Here is a 20,661-nt window from a genome sequence, read left to right as displayed (position 1 = left end):
ATTGTCATTGGATTTCAGGATTGACAATGTCGTTACACTTAAACCATGGCGGTGAGGAGAACTCTTGTATGAGTCAAATATGAGTTCTAGCATTAGAAAGAAGGCCTAATTCTTTGAAACTACAGCGTCGTTTTGAGCGGTTAATTAGTATTGGTGACACAAGTTGGACTTGACAAGTTGAATACAGATATCGGAAGAGGTTGCTCACGAGGTCTCGAGAGTGGGTTTATTTCAGCCCGAAACAGCCCTGGAGCAGTCTCATTTCTACCCCGCAGCTACGCTAAGAGGTCACGACGGGCTTATGGTGGGGGTGCAGGGTGCGATAGCGGCATGCAAAGCGATAAGCCGACGTACAGACATTAAAGAGCTATTCGAGTACATGATGCGACAGTAATGAAGCATTTCTATAGAAACTAAATAGATGAATAAGCCAAAGGACCATGAACTTTGATATATCACAGTTATACTTTAACCTTTGAAATATTTTCAACGAACAAAGAGTCACATCTTGACTTCTCGGGGGGTTTGTCCTATCTGACGGGGCGTGAATTGCATGGACCAGATCCTCTTTAGTGCTAGCAGGGACCCTGGTTTAAGTGACGACAGCAGGCGCTTGAAAGGTACAACATCGAACATATCGGATCACAACGACCTTGAGAGGTCGTGAATACCTGGGGATCTATTTCTAATTTGCCTCATGCACACATCCATCATGGAAACAAAGAACAATTCCCTTAAAGAACCTTGATATCCTGATGACTATTCAACGGGCATATACCAGAGTTTAAGTTCAGGGCAGTGGTAGTGGCGTTCCAAAGAAACATACCTGGGCAGCTGAAGCTCAAAGCGATCCACCCTTGGCAGTAGTGTATGAGTGAATGTGAATGTGCACTTCGTCCATCTGTCTGACTGCCTGATTTCGTTACTTTTCTCCAACGCACATTTCCTCTCTCCTCTCTCCTCTCCTTCTCCTAGCCATCACCGCCTCAAAGCCGAAATAATCTATCCCTGAGATGTTCCCTTCTTTATCTACCTAGGCCGAAGCTAAGGGTACAACAAGACAAGGGAGGCATCTCATCAAGCAACGTGGAGACCCAAGCTTAATCCTCACGGCACGAAACTGTGCGCCATCATAGGCAACTGCCTACCATCAGCCCATCAATCTCATCAACGTAATATGAGGCTTTGAGTTTGACTTTTTCATCCTCAAAGTAACGTTTCTGCTATTAGACAAGACTTTGTTTTCCTTCTACCAAAAGTGCATACAAACTAAAACCCCAGCCATTCGACTTGCCTCTTCCTTCCGTCCTTACAGCCCTGCTTAGGCAACCAAGCTCGACAACCCAAGTCAAGACGCCTTCAGGACAAGGAACGGACCTTGAAATAAGCACACGTCTTCTAGTGCATAAAGGTCGCTTTTTGATCTTTATCTTTTATTCTCTGGTTAGTAGTCTTTACTTCTTTTCAACCTTCTTGCACCTATTTTATACAGCAATTCCCCCCCGCCATCGCACCATTACACAGACGCCCCTTCCCCATTATCCGGCCTTCCGCTCACCCCTCACCTTATCCTTTCATACCTCAGTCTCTCTTGCCCCTCGCAGTCCGACTTCACCTGACACCTCATCTATTATCCTACATAGGCTGCTTCTTGCTACGAAGCCTGTGATGGAATAGAATCTCTTCCTGTTCTATTATCACCTCGTTATGGAACAGCAAGATCCTCAAACTCTCCGCCCTCCTTCTACCGTGCCCCGTGATACTGAACACCGATCGACTCGCCAGTCTTCATCGTCATCACCCTCGACCTCGCCGCTTACACCAGCTCCTGGGCGCCACGCCACGAGTTTCTCTTCTCGACCAACAACGCCGAATAGAAGTCATTTGTCGACCTCTGAACCTACTCTTCGATTTCCTCGCCCACTAGGCAATCGACATCTCGCCAACTGGATTTCATCTAGTAATCCAGACATCATGCGTTTCACCACTACTCACGAGGATGGGGGGCTTATGGCCGAATCCTCCTATGAACTAATCTCTAACATCGACACCGAGTCTCAGGATGGAAACTACAACGAGTCCATGAGCGAGTCTGTCGACTCTTTCGACCTCGCCCGCCCCGACGACGTCCAAAGTTGCGCCGGTACTGAGCAGACCTGCGACGACGAATCCATAACCGATGAGGTTGAAGCCTCTGCTCAACAAACCCAAGAAGAGTCTGATAATATCTCTGGATCTATGGATGTCAACAAAACTCCGCAAACACAACAAAGCTGGGCTTCAGTAGTCAACAACGGTCCACTCCCTGAGGTCGAGGCTGATATTGAACCTGACGAAGAGCCCGAGCCTGAGTCACAGCCTGCCGAACAGGAACCCGAGTCGGAAGACGAGGCTCGATCTAGGAGTTCTCTCGAGTATACCCAGCAAAGCCTCAAGACCCCATCGATTCCTAGCCCAGACGCTGGCAACATGGATAAGCTTGATCGGTTGCCTCTACCTAGCGGGGTAGAGAATGACGAAGAGACCCAACGGGCGACACTTCACAAATGGTTGAAGGAAACCCAACACCCTGAATTTACGAACAGAGAGGCAATCAGTAGAGTCGCCATGTCGTCCCTACCTGCTCTCCTTCTGCTTATCCTGGTCTCGTTGATCAGCTTCTTCCTCTCTCCACTCTCGAGAGATGCAACTCCCCACATCCCCGCAGCCACTTCCGCTGTCACAACCCACCCCACTCTTTTATCCTCAAGTCGAAGCTCGCAGCCAACTTCGCAGTCCCTTTCCACATCTATAAATTCAGCACTTATTCCCCTTCAGGATGCCCGCACCAATGAATGGCTTTGGGGCAGCCAGAGGATTGATGTGACTGTCAAGAGACATCAAGGCAACTTTTTGATTCATATGCCTCGAGGCATCAAGAAATCATGGCTTGATAGAGATTGTCTCAACTTCAATGCCAAGCGTGGCGAAGAACATGTCCGATTCGGCACTTCATCAGTTGATGAAGGCATTCTACTCAAGATCCCTAGAGAGGAAGCCTATGGAACCGTCAAGTTTGACATCTACACTACTTGCCGCCCCAAAATTCACAAAGTCCTCCAGGTCGAATTCGGGAAGGGCATGTTTTCGGAGGCCTTGAACCTGACCTGGTCTCTCGCTCAACGTGTCCCAGAGCTTGTTCCTGCTGCTGCTCAAGAGGCAGAGCGGCGCCTCGAGGACGCCAGACGCTCATTAGAGACTGCTTCCGGAAACTTCATGACCACGTCTGACACACTGTGCAAAGATCTTGGCACCAAACTCCATGATGCTCACCAGTCTTTGAATTGGGCCAAGAGGGATATCAAGTGCCGCGTTCAAATGGCAAAGCAAGACATCTCAAAGAAGTTGGACACTGTTGCAGCTAATATCAAGCAATACATCCCGAACACTGAAGTCGTGCAAAACCAAGCCGAGCTCGAATTACTTCAGGCACAAATTAGAGCAAAGCTTTGGTGGCTCAAGGTGACTGCGGGCGATGAAGAACATGATCGTTACCAACATGCGGCCAAACAGTTCATGAATGGTAAGCTACTGAAGAACCAACCTGTTCAAAAGCCCGCCAGGAAGGCATCAGCTGGTTCGAAACCCTTCCGCGCTTTGTTTATGAAGTCTCGAGACGATTCAGGAGGACAGAAGAAATAGTGATGCCTCAGCTGCATCATAAAGTTGCTTATGGCGTGGAGGGTCTTCTATTTTTGCCTTTTCGTCGCTCGCATCAGGCGTGGCAGCGTCTTCTCAAGGAATATTTTGGGTTCATTACTGAGGTATGGGGTTGGTGGACTGGAGTTTATGGGGTCTCATACCATTTGTAGACGTGTTTGACTTGCTTTTATTGGCTTTACTTCCTTTTATTTCCACAATAGGTAGTCGATGTGGTTGATGCCTCTTCTACAGCTTTGAGAGTGTTCTATCCGGGCTGGGCCGTTGCTGAGTGGCGAACGGCATGTATAGGAAACGGAAAAGGGGCCACTGTAAGAAGATAGTAATTTAATCCATCCCATCTCCTGAATCGTGGTATTTGAGTGCTTGTTAGTGGTTATGACATTCGAGGCCAGTTCCATAGTGATGAAATGAGTCCATCGTGAAGTGCCCAAAAGGAGCTACTTATTTGGAGGATTGAGATGACTCTCCCAACGTTATTTATATGTGGACATTTGGGATCACAAAGTCTCAGCACTTTTGTAACAGCTTCCGCCCTTCTCTTGTCACCAAAATTACGAGTAATTGCAGTTGATGCCCTCAAGATGGAACTAGTCATAGTGTACGCATTAATTAATGCTGAATCCAGTCTGTTGCAGTTCCACATGATGAGTAACCCCACAACCAATCTTGAATCATTACAGGCGGGCATGTACCGACAGGGCGATCGTTGGCCCGCGAGGTACTTAGCCACAGATAAAGTTCACTCCCAATCAAAAGCCAGTATTATGGACTTTCGCCATGCCTAAGAATCAACAGGGCACAACAGGGGAAATTGAGGGGCAACTTGCTGCTCAGTTTTTTTTAGGCGGGACGGCAGCCTAACAAGGACGAAAACAAATCACCAGACCTTGACCGCAACCCACTTCCACCATCTACCATCATCACATAAATTCCCAACCACCCCTTGCTTTCTCGAAGCATATTCATAACCACATTTCGCTTATCTTGGTAAGTCTAGTGCGCCTCTGCTGGTTCTTGACTCGTCCTGTTTTTTTGTCTGCATTTTGACACCCTGGTGGGCAATCATGGCTCTGAGCCCCTCCTTGAGGAGGGGTAAAAGCCATGACTGCGGGACTAGGATCCTGGGTTATGAAAAAGTTGCTGACGTCTGAGGGGCAATAGATTCAAACTATATTCACAACCGACCATATCAACCACCAAAATGTCTGCTTCCGAGCCCACCGAGCCCAAGGTCGAGGAGACCAAGCCTGAGGAGACCAAGCCCGTCGAGGCTGAGGTTGCTGCTGAGAAGCCTGTTACATCCTCCTCCGTCTTCTCCATGTTCGGCGGCGGTGCTAAGAAGGAGAAGAAGGAAGACGAGGAGCGCGGCGATAACTCTGGCAGCGCTAAGGCTCAGCGAGAGGCTGCTGAGGCCGCCAAGGGCGATGAGGTATGTTGACATGTCTCAGCATGGCATGCTATAGTCGTTCCCCTCGAAACGTTCCAAGCTAACCAGCCTTGCTTATATAGGAGGATGCTCCCGAGTCCGAGGACGTTCACTTCGAGCCCGTCATCAAGCTGACCGAGAAGGTTGACACCAAGACCAACGAGGAGGCTGAGGAGCAGACTTTCAAGATGCGCGCCAAGCTTTTCAAGTTCGTCAAGGAGAGCAGCGAGTGGAAGGAGCGTGGTACTGGTGACGTTCGTCTGCTCAAGCACAAGGAGAACGGCAAGACCCGACTGGTGATGCGACGCGACAAGACCCTCAAGGTCTGCGCCAACCACTACATCGTCCCCGAGATGAAGCTTTCCCCCAACGTTGGCTCCGACCGCAGCTGGGTCTGGAACGCCGCTGCCGATGTCAGCGAGGGCGAGCCCGAGGCTGTTACCCTGGCCATTCGATTCGCCAACGCCGAGAGTAGGTTTTCTGGATGAAACGCGCGACAGGACCCATTACTAACTTGTGATCAGACGCCAACAACTTCAAGGATTCTTTCATGAAGGCTCAGAAGGAGAACGAGGAGATCTTCAACCAGGCTCAGGAGGCCGAGGCTCCTCCTTCCTAAACAGCTCGCACTTAGAACCCTCCCCGATTCCCCTGCCCTTTCGGAGTTCGATCTCGATATTTTCAACGACTCACGATCTCGTAGTCCTGTGATATCTGGAAAAAGTCTTACTCCAACACTCCCAAAACGCATGCCACGGCATCACGCAGGCATCTCACATTGCTGCGATGCTTGACCCATCACACAAACACGCAACACACCACAACCCCGCCACAACACCATATTCCCCCCAGTACGGTTTTTAAGATGGATAGATAGAGATTCCTAAGGACAGAGGTTTCTTGAGGTGAACTGTTCGAGTTTAGCCTCGAGGCGGATCAGTGGATGGATGGACGGATGGTTAGTTAGCATCATAGGAACATCAGATCACATAGCACCCTCTGTTAAAGAAGTAAAAGAAAAAAATTCCATAGATGTTATAATTCCTTTTATCGTGTGAACTGTTGTTGTTTATGACAGGCTATTTGCCAAGCTTCGAAGTTGCTAGGGGTGCTTGTGGCTCATGGATTCGGAGCAGATGTGGCTGACAAGTCTCTTTGATGGATCCGACTACGGAGTATATGTGATACTTTGTAGATAATGTGAACTATTATACCTAGACATGCCATTCTAGCCAAGTCAGTTTCTTGTGCGTACAACTGTTAAAGAATGGACGAAGGCAATGTTGTGATCCTCCCAGTGAAATGAGAAGTATTGCTAGCTCTGACGAAGAGCTGTAAAGATGATACGAATCGAAACTTGCTATCAACCGTGGTTTTAGTATAAAGACATTCACGTCATCGCGATAGTCTAAAAGACAAAATGGGCCATGTCATGATGCAGTTGAACCAAGGAAAAGCACGGAGCCCAGTTCAGACCAGACCAGCCCGACGCGGTTATGGTGCTTGGAGCATTGTAGTGGAGAGGGCAGTGATTCAGCGTGTCGTGCTCTGGAAGCTGGTCCCCAACCAGTACAGGGACAAAGTATGTCTTTGTTAATATAACCCAAAGTCTGGCTGTACAATGGGTTAACTAACTCTTGAACCCTTTCCATCTCTTAATTGAATTTTCTGCCACGCGTTTATTCCCAAATTTTCTGTTGAAAAAGCGTCGAGTTTGGATGCCGTGTCGTGTTGTTCTCTCAGGTTCACTCTTCAGCATTAGTTGTCTCTGGGCAGGTACCCCATCCATCAACCGCGCCTGCCCTGCACTCCAGCCTTCCTTTCCCTTCTGCTTCTGGCCCCCCGTCCAACCAACCGCCGTGGGACTGGCCTCAGCTCTGTCCAGTTGCTGGCGCTTCTCCGTTTTCCGACGTCTCCCATCCATTTCGTTGTAGGAATTTGTCCCCCTTGTAACCCAATCCATACTTCCTCATTGACATTGTGCGTCTCTTGTGTATCCGCGTCAATCATCTTGGCTGCTCATCATCTCCCCCATCTCTGACTATTCGAACCTCTCAATTGCTGTTTCTGAACAACAGCAAAGATGTTGGTTGAGGTAAGTTGAAAATTCCAGCCTTTCGCATCGGATTACTCTTTGTCGATTCGATGTATGTTCCAAGTGCTGGCCGCCCTTTTGCACATGTCCATGTTGTCTGTTTGCTCGATTTCTTTCCCGTCCGTTGCAGTCTCTTTGGCTGGGAAGCTTTTTGGTTGATGGTTGATGGTTGCGGTGTGCGGTGCTTTGCTTTGCTTTCCTATGCACTGTTTCAACGTTGACGTGTGTCGCGCGGTGAGAGAGACTTTGCAAAGATTGATCGCGGTCTGTTAATGTTTGCCTCCATACATAAATTCATCTGCGTCTGCAACTGCCAGTGCCAGCGCAGTGCCGATGTCAGTGACAGCCGTTGCGCGCTTGGGTCGGACAGCCAGAAGCAGGCAGCCACAGATGAGATGCCCATGATGGCTTCTATCTGATAGCTGCAATGGCGAGTCACGCACTGCCTGTTAAGGTTCTCAACCCTCCACCAACGGTCGGCCTGGTATCGCCCTTTTACTCTCTCTTCGCGGTTATTTGTTCCGCGGGCTACTATTTCATCACCACCCTCGTTTGCTCACATTCGTGTTTACTACCACCTGCTGTTGTCACGTTTCTGTCTGGCCAGTACCAGCGCAATTTCGTTCGTTTTTCATTTACACGATAGCTTGTGTTACCGCGCAGCTATACTGTGCATCTTGTCCGCATCGCGCAAGGACTGAGCACCCCAGAACTCATCATCATGGCCCCGCGCACTCGCCCAGCGTCATCAAGCCGAAAATTGTTATTGACAACTTCTAAAACTAAAGCTAACGTCTCGCTTCAGCGCAAAATCAAGGTCGTTACCGAGCAGAATGTCATGTAAGTTTGCGTCTCCCTCCTAGCTTGCGACGCTTTTTGGATCGCGAGGGTCGCGTACCGTTCATGAAGACAGTCCGATTTGTTGGGGGAGAAAACGGCCGATCTTTGCTGACAAGTATATCATTAGCGACAAGCCCTCGCCAGTCGAAGCGTTCCCCATGCGAGAATGGAGCATGAAGGTTTTCATGGTCGATGAGGATGGCAACGAGCGCCCAGCCGATGTTTTCACCAAGGTTGTCTACAATCTGCACCCCACATTTGAGAATCCCGTTCAGAGTATGTTCGATATTTGCTTTAGTGATGAGGATTTCCAGAGACGCTGATTAGTTTGCGCTATCCAACAGGCTTTACCAAAGCCCCATTTACGTGCAAGAACGAGGGTTGGGGCGAGTTCGAGATCTCGATCGATTGCTACACCACGGAGAAAACGAAGCTAGCGCCCATCATTCAGGATCTCAACTTCCAGCAGACCAAGTATGAGCAAACACATACTGTGGTTTTCAAGAACCCCTCCCAGAGCTTGCAGGAGCGCCTGCGCGAAACTGGCCCCCTCCCTACCGACGACGACCACCGTCCCAAGAAGAAGGGGCTCGCGACCAAGAAGAGCGCTCAAAAATACGACTATGAGAAGATTGCTGAATCGCTGGAAAAGCTTGAGGAGGAGGATCTGCTCCGTGTCATCCAGATCATCAACGAGAACAAGGGGCCAGACACATACATAAGAAGTGATGTTGAAGGTAAGTTCCAATCCCGCGTCACGAATGCACAAACATCCAGCATATGTTCCCTACATACCCTCTCCCTTGTCTTTGCATTGTAGTTGATGTGTATGGTGGCTAATAGTGGATGACTTGGTTAAAGCCGGAGAATTCTCCATTGATCTCTACACCATGCCCGACAGTCTCACCTCAAAGCTTTGGGATCACCTTGTAAGTTCCTCTTGATGGCTGAGGATATGATAAAACGACCAATTACTGACCACGCGCTCCGGCAACAGTCTAAGAAGGGTCTTGTCAGCTAGATGTTTGCTACCATATCTTAATGTCACCACCCCTAATGTTATTCCATCGACGATAGGGCCTATAGTCTGCGCTTGGGAGTTGCTGTAACCATGGGATTTAGGAAAATGACGAGTTAATGAGCACGAAAGAGGACGACAGAAAGGGGTAAGGAAGGAGCCTTGAAACAAGACGAGATTTTGGTCACAATTCTATAAAGAACTTTGTTCTCGCTCATCGCTCGGGGAGTTTTAAATTATAGAACACCCTCTCGTGTTAAATCATTTCGTTGTAAGAGGTCGCAATGCTGTATTTGTTGTATTGGTGTAAAACTATAAACGAGTTCCTTAGCAGAGTTAAATCTCGACGCCGGAAGACGGGCATGTAAAAGAGATCAGCCAATAACATCAGGCCTTGGCCCGGCCTCGGCCGATCAGTTTGACGGGCCGGATCGATCAGATGTCGGATCGGGAGTTGAAAGATACCGTTTTCTCTGGCGGGTGTGACCGAGTGTCTTGCTTAAGTAGTCATGTAGTTCAAACGGCAGCACCAGGCCTGCTTCTCTCGGATGCCGGCTGCTTACTCCATATGAGCTTGGTCGATGGACTTTTATGCGTTGGATCTAACCATGGCCTTTGAGTCACTGCTATGTCATTCACGTCTCATGGAAAGCTGGCTTAAAAAGCAAGAAACTGATGATGAGCTTTGTTTTTGGAACTTGATCTCTTAAGCCCGATACTATCTAGGCTAGAAGCTACAAACAACGAAACCGGTTTCCCTGTCATCAAGTTTTTCAGTCATAATATCTACTACCGAGAGCACTGCACTGTTTGTTAATACCGTCACTTGTGAGATGCAATGATAGTGTCCAAGGTATCACCTTGTGTTTGAGGGTGAGCGGGGACCTGACTACCTGCTTGGTCTGAGCACGGGATGCTCGGCAGATGGGTATAGTGGAGGCTGAAGATAAGGAAGCGAGGAGCTACTCTCCGCTGGACTGCGTTGTTGTTACGTACGCATGGCTGGTAGTGTTGCAAGGATTCTCCCAGTGGTTTGGGTGTTTACATGTAAGTCACATTATGACGTTCAATAGGGCGTCGTTTGCGAAGAGCTGCGGGTGATTTTATCATTTGTAAGCACTCAGACATTCAACCGTCGAGTTGGTTGCCCCGGAACAATCCTCCGGTTGTTTTCTGGGCTGGAGATACTGGAGGGTAGAGATTTATATGTCACCGAACAAAGATCGATCTAACAGCCACATTGAGAAAGGAGTGTGTACGGCATCAACACGATGACAAGTTACCATTGACGAATAAAAGGAAAGCAAGGATATCCATCCCTATACATTGCGGGGTGTCGGGGGATTTCAAAGAGCCAAGACGTAAAGGATATAGCAGAGCATGCATGCCAATGCACAGCAGGGATAACTCGAGATTGCATTTTCTTCACGTCCTTCTTGTTCAAGATACATTTTACGAGATGCGCGGGTAGATGTTGGAAAATTCTGATGGACCGACACGTATGTCAAACACTGAGAAGATGGAGGCGTCGTCAACGTGACATGCGCCTCAACTTGGCGATTGGTTGGTTGTGCGATACGTACGGGAGGGGCGGAGCTGATGCATATCGCGAAGCGAATTTGATGATCAAGTCATTTTGGATGATCAAGTCATTTTGGACGAGTACGGTGTAGATGTTGATAAAGAAGACCTTGTTCCTATACACAGGAAATATAATTAGTCTTGCTTTCAAATATAAACACCCATCCGGTCAACATGGTTCGGAGTATTTCTTTCAGCACATCATATCAGAGACGTATGTAGTCTGTATCCTTGAGTCTCTAGATAATGGCTGCATGAGATTGAAACCTGACCCCTGGTTTCTCGATCGCTTGCAGCGGTTTTGCAGCGAAACGATAGCAAACTCTGGGCGAGCCAATGAGGCTCGACGTTGATTATCGAGTTGCCCGTCTCGGGATAACGCGAACTTTTGGCTTACTGGGTTCTTTTGTTCTATCCTTCTAGACCTTCCATCGTGCCATTGAAAACTCTGAAGGCTCTGTCTTCTAGATCAATGGAACTGGGGAATGCCCATTGATTAGGAAGGTCACGATTAAGTGAAGACGGTGAGTGTTTAGAGCTAAAATACATTCCCATGAAAGGTCTCTTGGCGTATAAGCTAACGAAGCTCATAGAGATGACACCTGTAAGGTTTGTTTTTTAATACGTAAGGTATCACATTGACAAGTCGTCACCTGATACATGTTGGTGTGTACTACGCCTCCCAAGTTCACCTTGATTTGTTCGTAACAACGTGTTGAAGTTGTTGGACAAAGGGGAGCAGAAAAAAAGAGCAACAAGACTCGTGACCTTGCTCCAAAACCATCCAACCTATCATGTTTCTATCATGTTTACTAATATACATTTGCTGCATGTTTCACCCCCAGAATAGACATGGCCGTGCTGTAGCTCCCCCAGGAAAAGACAAGAAAGAAAGACTCTTTACCCCATGTTTCTTGTCAGTTCTCACCTCTCATTTGACAATTTACCGTTTTGAAGATCGCCCAGACCAACAGATTCCCATTGAATTGACCCTGCACTGGCCACTTGCGGTCGAGTCTTGTCCTCGAGCTAAAACTGAGTTAATGCTACTAGGTCGTGTTAGTAGGTGATCCCTCCCCCCGCATCGAGTACCTCGATGGAACGGATCCATTCATATTCTTCCACTCATTCTTTATCATATCAACCAGGGTACGTACTAGTTTATAACAATCACGCACAGGGCACTTCGAGTCAAAACCCTTGCGCCCAGTCTCTTGGTTCATTGCACCTAGAGGAGAACTCCAAAAAGGTCCTTTATCCCCCCAGTCCGCTTCTCTTCGGCCCGCGCTCTCTTCACATTCCCTCCCCGAACCGCTGCAAACCGAAACGCGACATCATATCCTATCAGCCTTATAGATCTTTTTTATTTTTGTCTCCGTCGCGTCAGATTTGAGCCTCGTCAGCTCTTAGCTGAGCTCACCCGTTTACGAACACGGCAACGGCGACGTTTTGACGTCGACGCCGAGCCGTTCCAAACCTCCCCCCGCGCCGTTCAATTTCGATCGCCTACTCCGTTAACGATTCTTCCCTCCGAATCTTGTCAGACATTGGCAATGGCCCCGTACGGTGCTAACCATCCGACCTCCGGCGCCTCCGACTCGAGTCCTGCAGCCTCAATTAACAACGCTGCGCAAGGTTCTGCACAACAAACCCCCGGGCAGTCGACCGGGAACGCAAACCAAGGTCCTCAGCACAAGCGTGTTTACCAGGCTTGCATTCCCTGCCGTCGGCGCAAAGTGCGATGCGATCTTGGTAGTGTCGACAACCCCCACGACCCTCCTTGTGTGCGCTGTCGCCGAGAGAGTAAAGAATGCTTCTTCAGTGCTACTCGTCGCAAGCGCAAGACGGATGATGATGGCAGCGACCAGGATGAGTACATCATCAGGAACGGTCGCAAAAGGGTCAATGCCAACGACAGCCCTCCACCGCTCATCGAACGCCGATCTTACAGCAATGCACCCTTGACTCCCGGAGGCTCGCATGGCCAAGCCCAACCGCTACGTCGTCCTGACGGCAGCAGACTAGGTCGCGGACGGAACAACGAATGGGGAGTTGAAGGTGATGCCAACCAGACACTGGAAAACATTGAGGCTCAAACTGTTATGCGGCGCGGCGTGTTTGGTCCGCAGGATGCACTGGATCTACTTTACAAAGCAGCCACAGACAGGTATGTCTCCAGACTAGACTTTCGGTCCTTGCTAGTTCAGAAGCTAATTTTATACTCAACAGTCCTGCCGTTGAACGCGAGCGCAGAGAGAGCACTTCATCTGCTCGTCCAGCGGCTCCTCGGCCCCCTCCCGTGGATACTGGCCCTTACGGTTATGTTCCCAGATCAACCTCCAGACCGCCCAAACCAGAACAGCCTATCGATCCCGAGCTCTCACGACCCGAACTCAGTTCTCAGCCTGGATATACTGAAGCTATCAAGGCATGGCAGCGCTTTCGATTCGTTCGCGCCGGTTGGTTCACAGCCCTCGAGGCTATCGAGTATATTGACTAGTAAGACTGGCATTGTCCTCAGCTATAAAATCGCCGTTCTAACCTTCATAGTTACTACAAATATCTGTCTCCCTTGACGCCTATATCACCGCCGACATTTAGCAACCCCTCGTCGCATGTCACGTTGCTCTATGAGGAGCCCATCCTAACAGTTACTCTTCTGACGATTGCCTCACGATATCGTCAAATGCCTGGTACTGGTGGCCATTGCCGATCCCATGCAATTCATGAACAACTATGGATGTACCTCCGTGGCATGATCGAACGATGTTTATGGGGACAAGAAGCTTTTGGTGGTGGCTTTTGTGTTCCACCTAGCACCAGTGCCATTTTCGACGAGTCTCAAACAAGCAGCACAGCGCCCTGGCGGGGATTGCGCAAGGGCAGCTTACGGACTCTTGGAACTATCGAGTCGTTGATGATTCTGACCGAATGGCACCCTCGTGCATTGCACTTCCCACCTACTGAGGCAACCGATGAATTAGTTTTGCCTATGGAAGCCGCCTTCCAGGCCATCACCGCTGCTGATGAGGATCCGAGTAAAACTTTGGGTCCCGGTTTTGGAGGCAAGAGGATCGAGAGCTGGCTCGAGCCGGCATGGAGAAGTGACCGCATGTGTTGGATGCTGCTCAGCACTGCGAACGGTCTCGCATATGAACTGGGTGTCTTTGATGACATTGATGAGTTGCTCCGAGACGATGCTATTACTCGACCTGAATATCAGGAGGAATCGTATCGTCAAAGAGCCTTCCGAATCAAGCGATTGTTGCTTATCTATACCACTCAGCTCGCGGGTCGTCTCGGTTGGACCAACATGGCTCCAGCTCACCTCAGGAGAAGCGATCCTGCTCTTGCTCGATTCCGACCCAACACTGGCGAGGGGACTACCCCAGGCACGAATCCCTCGTCAGTTGGAAACAACTTCAATTATGTGCCTGATCTGGAGCTGGATGATCAGATCATTCATTGTTGGGCCGGCATCAGTAACGCTATGGAAATGGGCAACGAAAAGATTTTCCGTTCCCGAAAGCATACGACACAAATCATTCAAAACGGCAAGTATATCAGCATTCTTAAAGAGTTCGAGCCTATTTTACGCGACTGGTGGAGGGAATTTGAACTGTTCCGACTTCCTGAGTTCATTCGGCATATTCTGACGATCGAGTATCAATATGTGCGCATCTATATCAACTCCCTTTCACTGCAAGCAGTTGTCGAGCGATGTACCAACCAGGCCCAAGCTGGAGCAACTGCTCACTCTGGGCATCATGGCGCAGCAGCTGTCAATGGGGGGCATCCGCAGTTGTCACCTCAGACAATGATAAACTATGGGAAGCTTCCCCTCGGCCAACTCGGAGGTTTTACTGCGCACGATCAGGAATACATCCGCGAAGTGGTGGAAGGAAGTCGGAACCTGCTTCGTACAGTAGTCGAAGGTCTGTTGCCAGGCGATTACTTGAAGCATGCTCCTGTACGAACATATTTCCGCATTATCAGTGGTGCTATGTTCTTGCTCAAGACCTTTGCTCTTGGTGCTCCGCGGTCAGACGTGAGGATGAGCATTGAGTTGATGGATGCAACCGTCGAAGCACTTCGAAACTGCGTTGTAGATGACGTTCACCTGGGAATCCGTTTTGCAGACCTTCTCGAGTCTCTCACGAGCCGCCTCCGCAACCGTTTCATCCAGGCTCCCACTATGCAACAGGCTTCAGGCCGAGGACAAAGCCCCGCCCCAGATGGGCATATGCATAACGGTGAAAACCTGGCTCCAAACGGAGAAGATAACCCCAACTGGGTTGGAGGCCACGCTCAGAGACTTAGGGACGGGCTTAACGGTAACGGTAAGCAACTCTCACATAAAAAAATCTATGCAAATACTAACAGAATCTTGTTAGCCCCAGTTCAAGCCGCTACCCATGAGGCCAACAATATCTCAGCGACACCGTTCGATCTTTCAGCGCAAAACTTCCCTTATCCCGGCCAGGGTCCTTTGGGTCCATCAACGCCTACAGTCGTAGACAACGCTGTCGCCAATATGGATGTCAGCCTCTTCGAAGACTGGAACCATCAAGGCAACGAGATGTGGTATCTTCCTCCCGGGCCGGCCTTCTTTCAGAATGTTGAAAATCCCTCCGTTGCAATGGGTCCCGAGGGCGTTAATGTCGGCGGCCTCGATCTCCTCGAGTACATGGCCATGGATCCTTCTCAGTTCCCTGGATTAGATCCCTCTTCTGGCCCTCCGACAAGCCACGCTTAATTAAGCTGTCTTAGTCCTTTGACCGTCGATTTGGTTCAAAGTCTTCGGTTACACATAATTATCAACATACACGACAGATATGCTGACCTCAGGTGACGGCTATCTGCTTATGTTTTTCTTCGTTTTACAGGGTGATCTACGGTTGGAAACCACTGTCAGAAACCCATGAAGACAATGACTACAACAGGAGGGGGATTGTCTGAGCGTCAATGCACCGTTTTTGGAAACACAAATGGAGGCATAGTGAAAGAACGACCATACACTTGTTGCAGTGGTAGCAGTGAGGAGTTTGTCGAATGGTAAAAAGCCACGGCAAAAATAACAGAACATATTCAGGGCGTTGGTTGCATACTATCTAACTACTTTTGGAGGGCGACATGGAAACATCATCACGGATTTGGATTTGAAGTTCAGTTGCGTAGTCTGCAGGATCGACAATGGCAGAATCATTATGATGATATGAAAGATTAGAAAAGTACTATAAAAATATAAAAACTCTGAGAATACTCTTGTTAAAAAGCCTTTTTATTTTATTTTATTTTTATTTTTTAATATTCAGTAACCTATAAACAGTTTGCTGCATTATCACGCTATGCATGTCACAAAGTATTAGACGATAGGTCTAGGATCAATAGTTTTTCTTTCTACCTCGATCTGGTCCGTTTTCAACCAGCTTCCTTTTCGCCATCCCTAATAAATAGTGAAATATCGTACTGCCTATCCAACTGTGTTCTCCCCCTTAACATTGGTATGCGTCCTCTGATAGGAATTGACAGTTCGGTGTGGGTTTAACAACGAAATAAGGCTAGCTATAGATAGAATAAGGAAGAACAAACAAGCGGGGCTTGTATGCAGAAAGTAAAAATGAAGAAAGTACAAAATGAAGAAGAAAAAAGAAGAAAGCCGTCGGGGCTGCACAGATGAGAGGAAGGGGTTGTGGTATCATGCGTACATAATTTACATGTGAGTAGAAGACAAGTAGAAAATTATATGAAGCCTTGTGGGTGATGTGTTTAAAAGGGAATATGTAAGACCGGTTGTGATCGGTGAAGTGGCTGAAGAACCGGGCATCCGATGGTGTATTAGACACCTAAGCCAGTAGTATATACTATTGGACAAAGGTGTTGATAAGTAAGATGTCGTAAGGCCGTTAACGTATAGCGAGACGTGGGACGGTTTATGGCTAGAGCAAACGATGATGCCGTATATAGGAAATGGTGGAATCAACGAATTGAAGAGCATTGGTTTGCTTTTAACGACGTCTTGGGCTCAACCCAGTCGTTTCAGCAGGGCTCCGAAACACCATCTATAACGCGAATGGTGTCGCATGTTTGGCGTGGGCTTCTTGGAGAGCTGCATTTGCTGTCAGTATATTACCTGGGCATTTGTATTAGGAGAACTTACTGTGAAGGATACCGACCTGTCCAGTACGGTCCATGCATGCAAGCTGTACACTGCTGCCATCGACAAGGTCCAATACCACACTGTTGGGGAGCTCTTGAACTTCAACATCAGGAATGTATGGTGCTCGGAAGTCACTCAAGTGGTAGCGTTTGGTGCCCTGAGCAGTGCGACTGCTCTGAGATGGGAGTGCACTCAAAATAAGGAAGCCCTGAGAGTCTAGGCACATATTACGACGTTTCCAGAGCAAGTTGTCAGGAAACTGCACGTTGACGTCTCCCATGAATGAGACGATGGATGGGGGTCCACTTGTTGCAGGGCGGATTTGCTCCTCTTGCACGGTTGGTGAGAGAACAGTCGGTGGTGTAGTCTTGCCACGAGAGCTAGAAAGAGATGAGAGGCGGCGCATAAATCGACCAGCCCGGGACTTCATCTTCTCGCCACTGGACTTAGTCTCATCACCGGATATGGAGCTCTCGGTAGTTGCAGAAGGAGAAAGCACATTTTCTCTCTCACGACTGAATGATGATCGGCGGCTGCTAATTGACAGCCGCTTGCCCTGGTGTGTCGAGGGTGGGCGAGTTGGAGATTGAGAGCCCTTGGGAAGGACATCAGGGGAAGGAGATGTGAGGGATTTGCGACGGTCGTTGATAAAGTCTCTAACCACACTGAGTGAAGACCGCCTCGATTGATCCTCCTTGTCTCCGTTGTCGTCCTTTGACATCCTGCGGTCAACTATGGTCTCCTTTGGCGGTTGAAAGGTAGGAGGGGACCAGACTGGCGATGCCTTTTGGTGATCTACCAACAAAGGTGACTCTTGAAGTTCCACGGGGTTAAATTCAGATGGATCCTTAGCAGGTTCGAGCGATTTGGCTGCGTTCTGGCTGGGATCGCGGACTATTCTGGCAGTAACCGAGATCGACTCTGAACCAGGGGAGCCATCGTTTTCGAAAGGGTTCGCTTCAAATACGGACAAGCGACTAGCCACTGATGTTGAGCGTCCTCTGCGTGTCTGTCTGGATCTATCGGGCGACTCATCGCGTTCGCCAGATCGCGACGGGGGTGTTCGAAGGTTTGAACGGTTAATGGAGCTGGTGCGGTCTACCACGGACGGAGATCGAGACGGCTCTCGACTTTTACGTACGGAGAAAAATGCCGAAGACGGTCTCTCCCGAGCGGAAGCAGTAGGGGCGGGGCTAAGAGTCTCGCCAGTGCTGGCTGAGAGCTTTTCGAGTGCTTTGATGCGCTGTGAAATACTCGATCCCACCGTACCCTTTCTACTCAGAGTAGGGCCACCCGGTTGCTGAGCAATCTTGTGCAAATAAGCAGCTCCTCCCGAGCTGACAGATCGTGCCGAGCTTGTAGTGACATCGCCGGGGGCGAGAAGCTTGCCGTGCACAGGATTCGAGACAGTTCGGGAAATGACAGCAGATCGTTCACTCTTGGTTGGACTAGGGAACACAGGGGTGACTGGACTCTTAGCAACAGTCATAGGCTTCGCCTCGTGAAGAGTCGCGTCGTGTAGCTCGTCCATCAGGTCCTCCTCCTCGTCAGATAGAGGGTCTTTATCTTCCGTAAGTTGTGTTTTGATCGGGTCGATGTTTGCTTTGCGTTTTTGTTGCTTTGTTTCTGACCCCTCAACCTCTTCTTCGTTGTTGTCGTCCTCCGTCTCAACGACTTCTTGAGTGACAATGGTTGGCTTGTTCTCTTCAATTTCGCGATGGGGAGAGTTGGAGACCGATGACGGAGCCGCGTTCGCTGCTGACCGCAAATCCTGTGTCGAGAACTTAGATTTGGGGATCTTCAAGGCAGAAGTCGTAGGGGATAGAGGCTCGTCAGCTTTGTCGACATTGGCCGAAGCCTCGGTAGTCTCGGGCGCGTTTGAGACACCGTCGGTTGTAGATTGATTGTCATTTGCGGGCGCGTTTTCTGGGTTTTCCGGAATACTGGTATCAGCGTCGGGTACTGGATCGAGGGACGCGTCCTCGGGCTGCTTCTCATCCTTAGGCGGTAAATCATCGCTGGGCGGCGCAACTCCTGCAACGGCAGCTTTCTCGTCATTTGTACTCTGTGCCGAGGTTTCCTTGGTGCCAACCTTCTTATCTTGATCCCAATTGTGTGCATCCTCGTCTTTAGGGTGCAGAGTGTCATCGGTCGATTCAGAAAGAGAAGAGGCCTTCGTGGACATCTCGGGTTCGGACGATGCAATGACGGGGCTGTCGGGGTGAGAATCACTTTGCGCAAGATCAGACGCCTGGTCAGCATTCATAGAAGCCGAAGAACCATCAAGACCAATTCCTGAGTCGACGTTCGACATCAACGACTGATTCAATTCAGGGTCGTGTTGGTTTTCGTTGTCTTCAACACGATCCGTAGATGATCCACCTTCACTGGGTCCGGGAAATTCGACAGGCGGTGACGAGACGTCAGCCTCGACCGCCATATCCTTCTTCTTCTTTTCTCGGAGCTTCATGGCCTTCATTAATCTTGCCTTCTCGGGTGAAATTGTGGGTTTCGCAGGCGGTGGTGCGGGTAAGATGGCGGAACCAGAAATCGAAACTCCAGAACTTGTCGTGGGTCGGTTGAGTTCTGTATCGGTGATCTGCAGTTCGTCCTGCACAGGCGGTGTGTCCTTGTCCTTGTCCTCGGCAGGAGTATCCTCGGTAGTTGCGGTATCGTCCTTGTTCTTCTCCTTTTTGGAGCCCTTACCAAACAACTTAAAGCCAGAAGGCATCTGCGACACAGGACGATATGAACCCGCAGTACGAGGTCGGCCGTTTGTTTCAAGCGATGGGCGGGGGCCAAGCTTGACTTTTGGTTTACCGTAATTGTATGAGGAATACGGATACAGATCTGGTCGACCTGATTGTGATGACAATCGTGGAAGAGCTTCCGGGTCACCAGATGAATCAGGTCTCTCGTCAGCGCCGACAAAGTTGGGTACTTCCGACGTTGACGCGTCAGTGAATTTACTTTCCTCTGGAGATTCAGCAAGCTCCGAGTTCAAGGTAACTGGTTCTGTATGGGGAGCAGGGTCGTGGCTTGTCTTGACTGTTTTTGGCCGAACCTCGCTGTCATCGTCATTCTCAGCAACTGACTGGCGTTTGGTGGCGCGTTGCTGTTGCTCGTCCTCTTCCTCCTCCGCAATCTCCATCAATCGCCTTCGGCGCAGTGAGCTTGTAGACGACGAAGTGGAACCCGAAGCAGCATGTAAAGAACAAGCTGCCGACAGCCTAGTATCTCTGAGCTCCTTGGCGTCGGTGATTTCAAAGATGGTATCGTAGGGGGAAAATCGATCGCAAACGGCATTGAAGTGAACGGCTACCCTGGCTACATTTCGACAACAAGTCAGTACACTCCCCACGAACTCGCACACTGGGAACAAAGGACAAATGCAGGGAAGGAGGGGTGCCAGTACGGACCTTGAATAAGACGGGAGCAGTCCTCGGGCAGGTACTTGATCAATACGTTCCTCCTTCTGTATCTCAAGAATCCGTACAGAGGGCTGGTATCTTCGTATTCGGTGACGTTGTTGCGCACCTCGACGACGCCGCCTGAGCCACGACCCAGCAATTCGACTTCATCGCGACTCGCGTACTTGAGCAGGAACCTGAAGACGAAAGTTAAATCACGATTGATTCCTAATCAGCCCAGGGTTTTTATCATACCATCCTCCAGCTTCAGCGACAGCGGCCTCATAGGCTTCCTGGACCTTCGGGTCGTCCAAGCCATTCAACGACATGATGTCTCTATCGCCACCGGGTCAAAAAGTAAAGAAGTGAGGGGGTAGAAAATTAGGAAAGTGGGAGTTGAAAGCCTAGGTTTGCACCACAGGCATATGG

The 20,661-nt window shown here is 49.4% G+C and overlaps 5 protein-coding genes across 5 annotated transcripts; 4 read left to right on the top strand and 1 right to left on the bottom strand.

The window, feature by feature from the left end:
• Window positions 1–1,707: 1,707 nt before the first annotated feature.
• FSST1_007530 (uncharacterized protein) lies at window positions 1,708–3,681 on the top strand (the record flags this gene model as incomplete). The annotated part of the gene is made up of 1 exon (XM_083224322.1): window positions 1,708–3,681. One exon carries the CDS (start codon window positions 1,708–1,710, stop codon window positions 3,679–3,681), a length of 1,974 nt encoding a protein of 657 aa, XP_083083491.1.
• A 1,222-nt stretch (window positions 3,682–4,903) lies between these two features.
• On the top strand, window positions 4,904–5,747 carry FSST1_007529 (Ran GTPase-binding protein YRB1; the record flags this gene model as incomplete). Its single annotated transcript, XM_083224321.1, has 3 exons — window positions 4,904–5,131; window positions 5,212–5,599; window positions 5,653–5,747. 3 exons carry the CDS (start codon window positions 4,904–4,906, stop codon window positions 5,745–5,747), a joined length of 711 nt encoding a protein of 236 aa, XP_083083490.1.
• A 2,197-nt stretch (window positions 5,748–7,944) lies between these two features.
• On the top strand, window positions 7,945–9,084 carry FSST1_007528 (yeats family-domain-containing protein; the record flags this gene model as incomplete). Its single annotated transcript, XM_083224320.1, has 5 exons — window positions 7,945–8,063; window positions 8,137–8,339; window positions 8,408–8,800; window positions 8,907–8,992; window positions 9,061–9,084. The coding sequence occupies 5 exons, from the start codon at window positions 7,945–7,947 to the stop codon at window positions 9,082–9,084; spliced, it is 825 nt and encodes a 274-aa protein (XP_083083489.1).
• Window positions 9,085–12,215: 3,131 nt separating this feature from the next.
• On the top strand, window positions 12,216–15,418 carry FSST1_007527 (Zn(II)2Cys6 transcription factor domain-containing protein; the record flags this gene model as incomplete). Its single annotated transcript, XM_083224319.1, has 4 exons — window positions 12,216–12,829; window positions 12,892–13,161; window positions 13,213–15,002; window positions 15,057–15,418. The coding sequence occupies 4 exons, from the start codon at window positions 12,216–12,218 to the stop codon at window positions 15,416–15,418; spliced, it is 3,036 nt and encodes a 1,011-aa protein (XP_083083488.1).
• Window positions 15,419–16,724: 1,306 nt separating this feature from the next.
• Window positions 16,725–20,561, bottom strand: FSST1_007526 (uncharacterized protein; the record flags this gene model as incomplete). The annotated part of the gene is made up of 4 exons (XM_083224318.1): window positions 16,725–16,771; window positions 16,823–20,149; window positions 20,194–20,429; window positions 20,488–20,561. 4 exons carry the CDS (start codon window positions 20,559–20,561, stop codon window positions 16,725–16,727), a joined length of 3,684 nt encoding a protein of 1,227 aa, XP_083083487.1.
• Between the last annotated feature and the right edge of the window lie 100 nt (window positions 20,562–20,661).

This window comes from Fusarium sambucinum, chromosome II, assembly GCF_050947815.1.
Source record: "Fusarium sambucinum isolate potato_lamoka chromosome II, whole genome shotgun sequence".
Classification (NCBI taxonomy): Eukaryota; Fungi; Ascomycota; class Sordariomycetes; order Hypocreales; family Nectriaceae; genus Fusarium; species Fusarium sambucinum.
The sequence above is the reverse complement of the archived record's forward strand: the minus strand, read 5'-3'. Positions and strand labels throughout refer to the sequence as shown.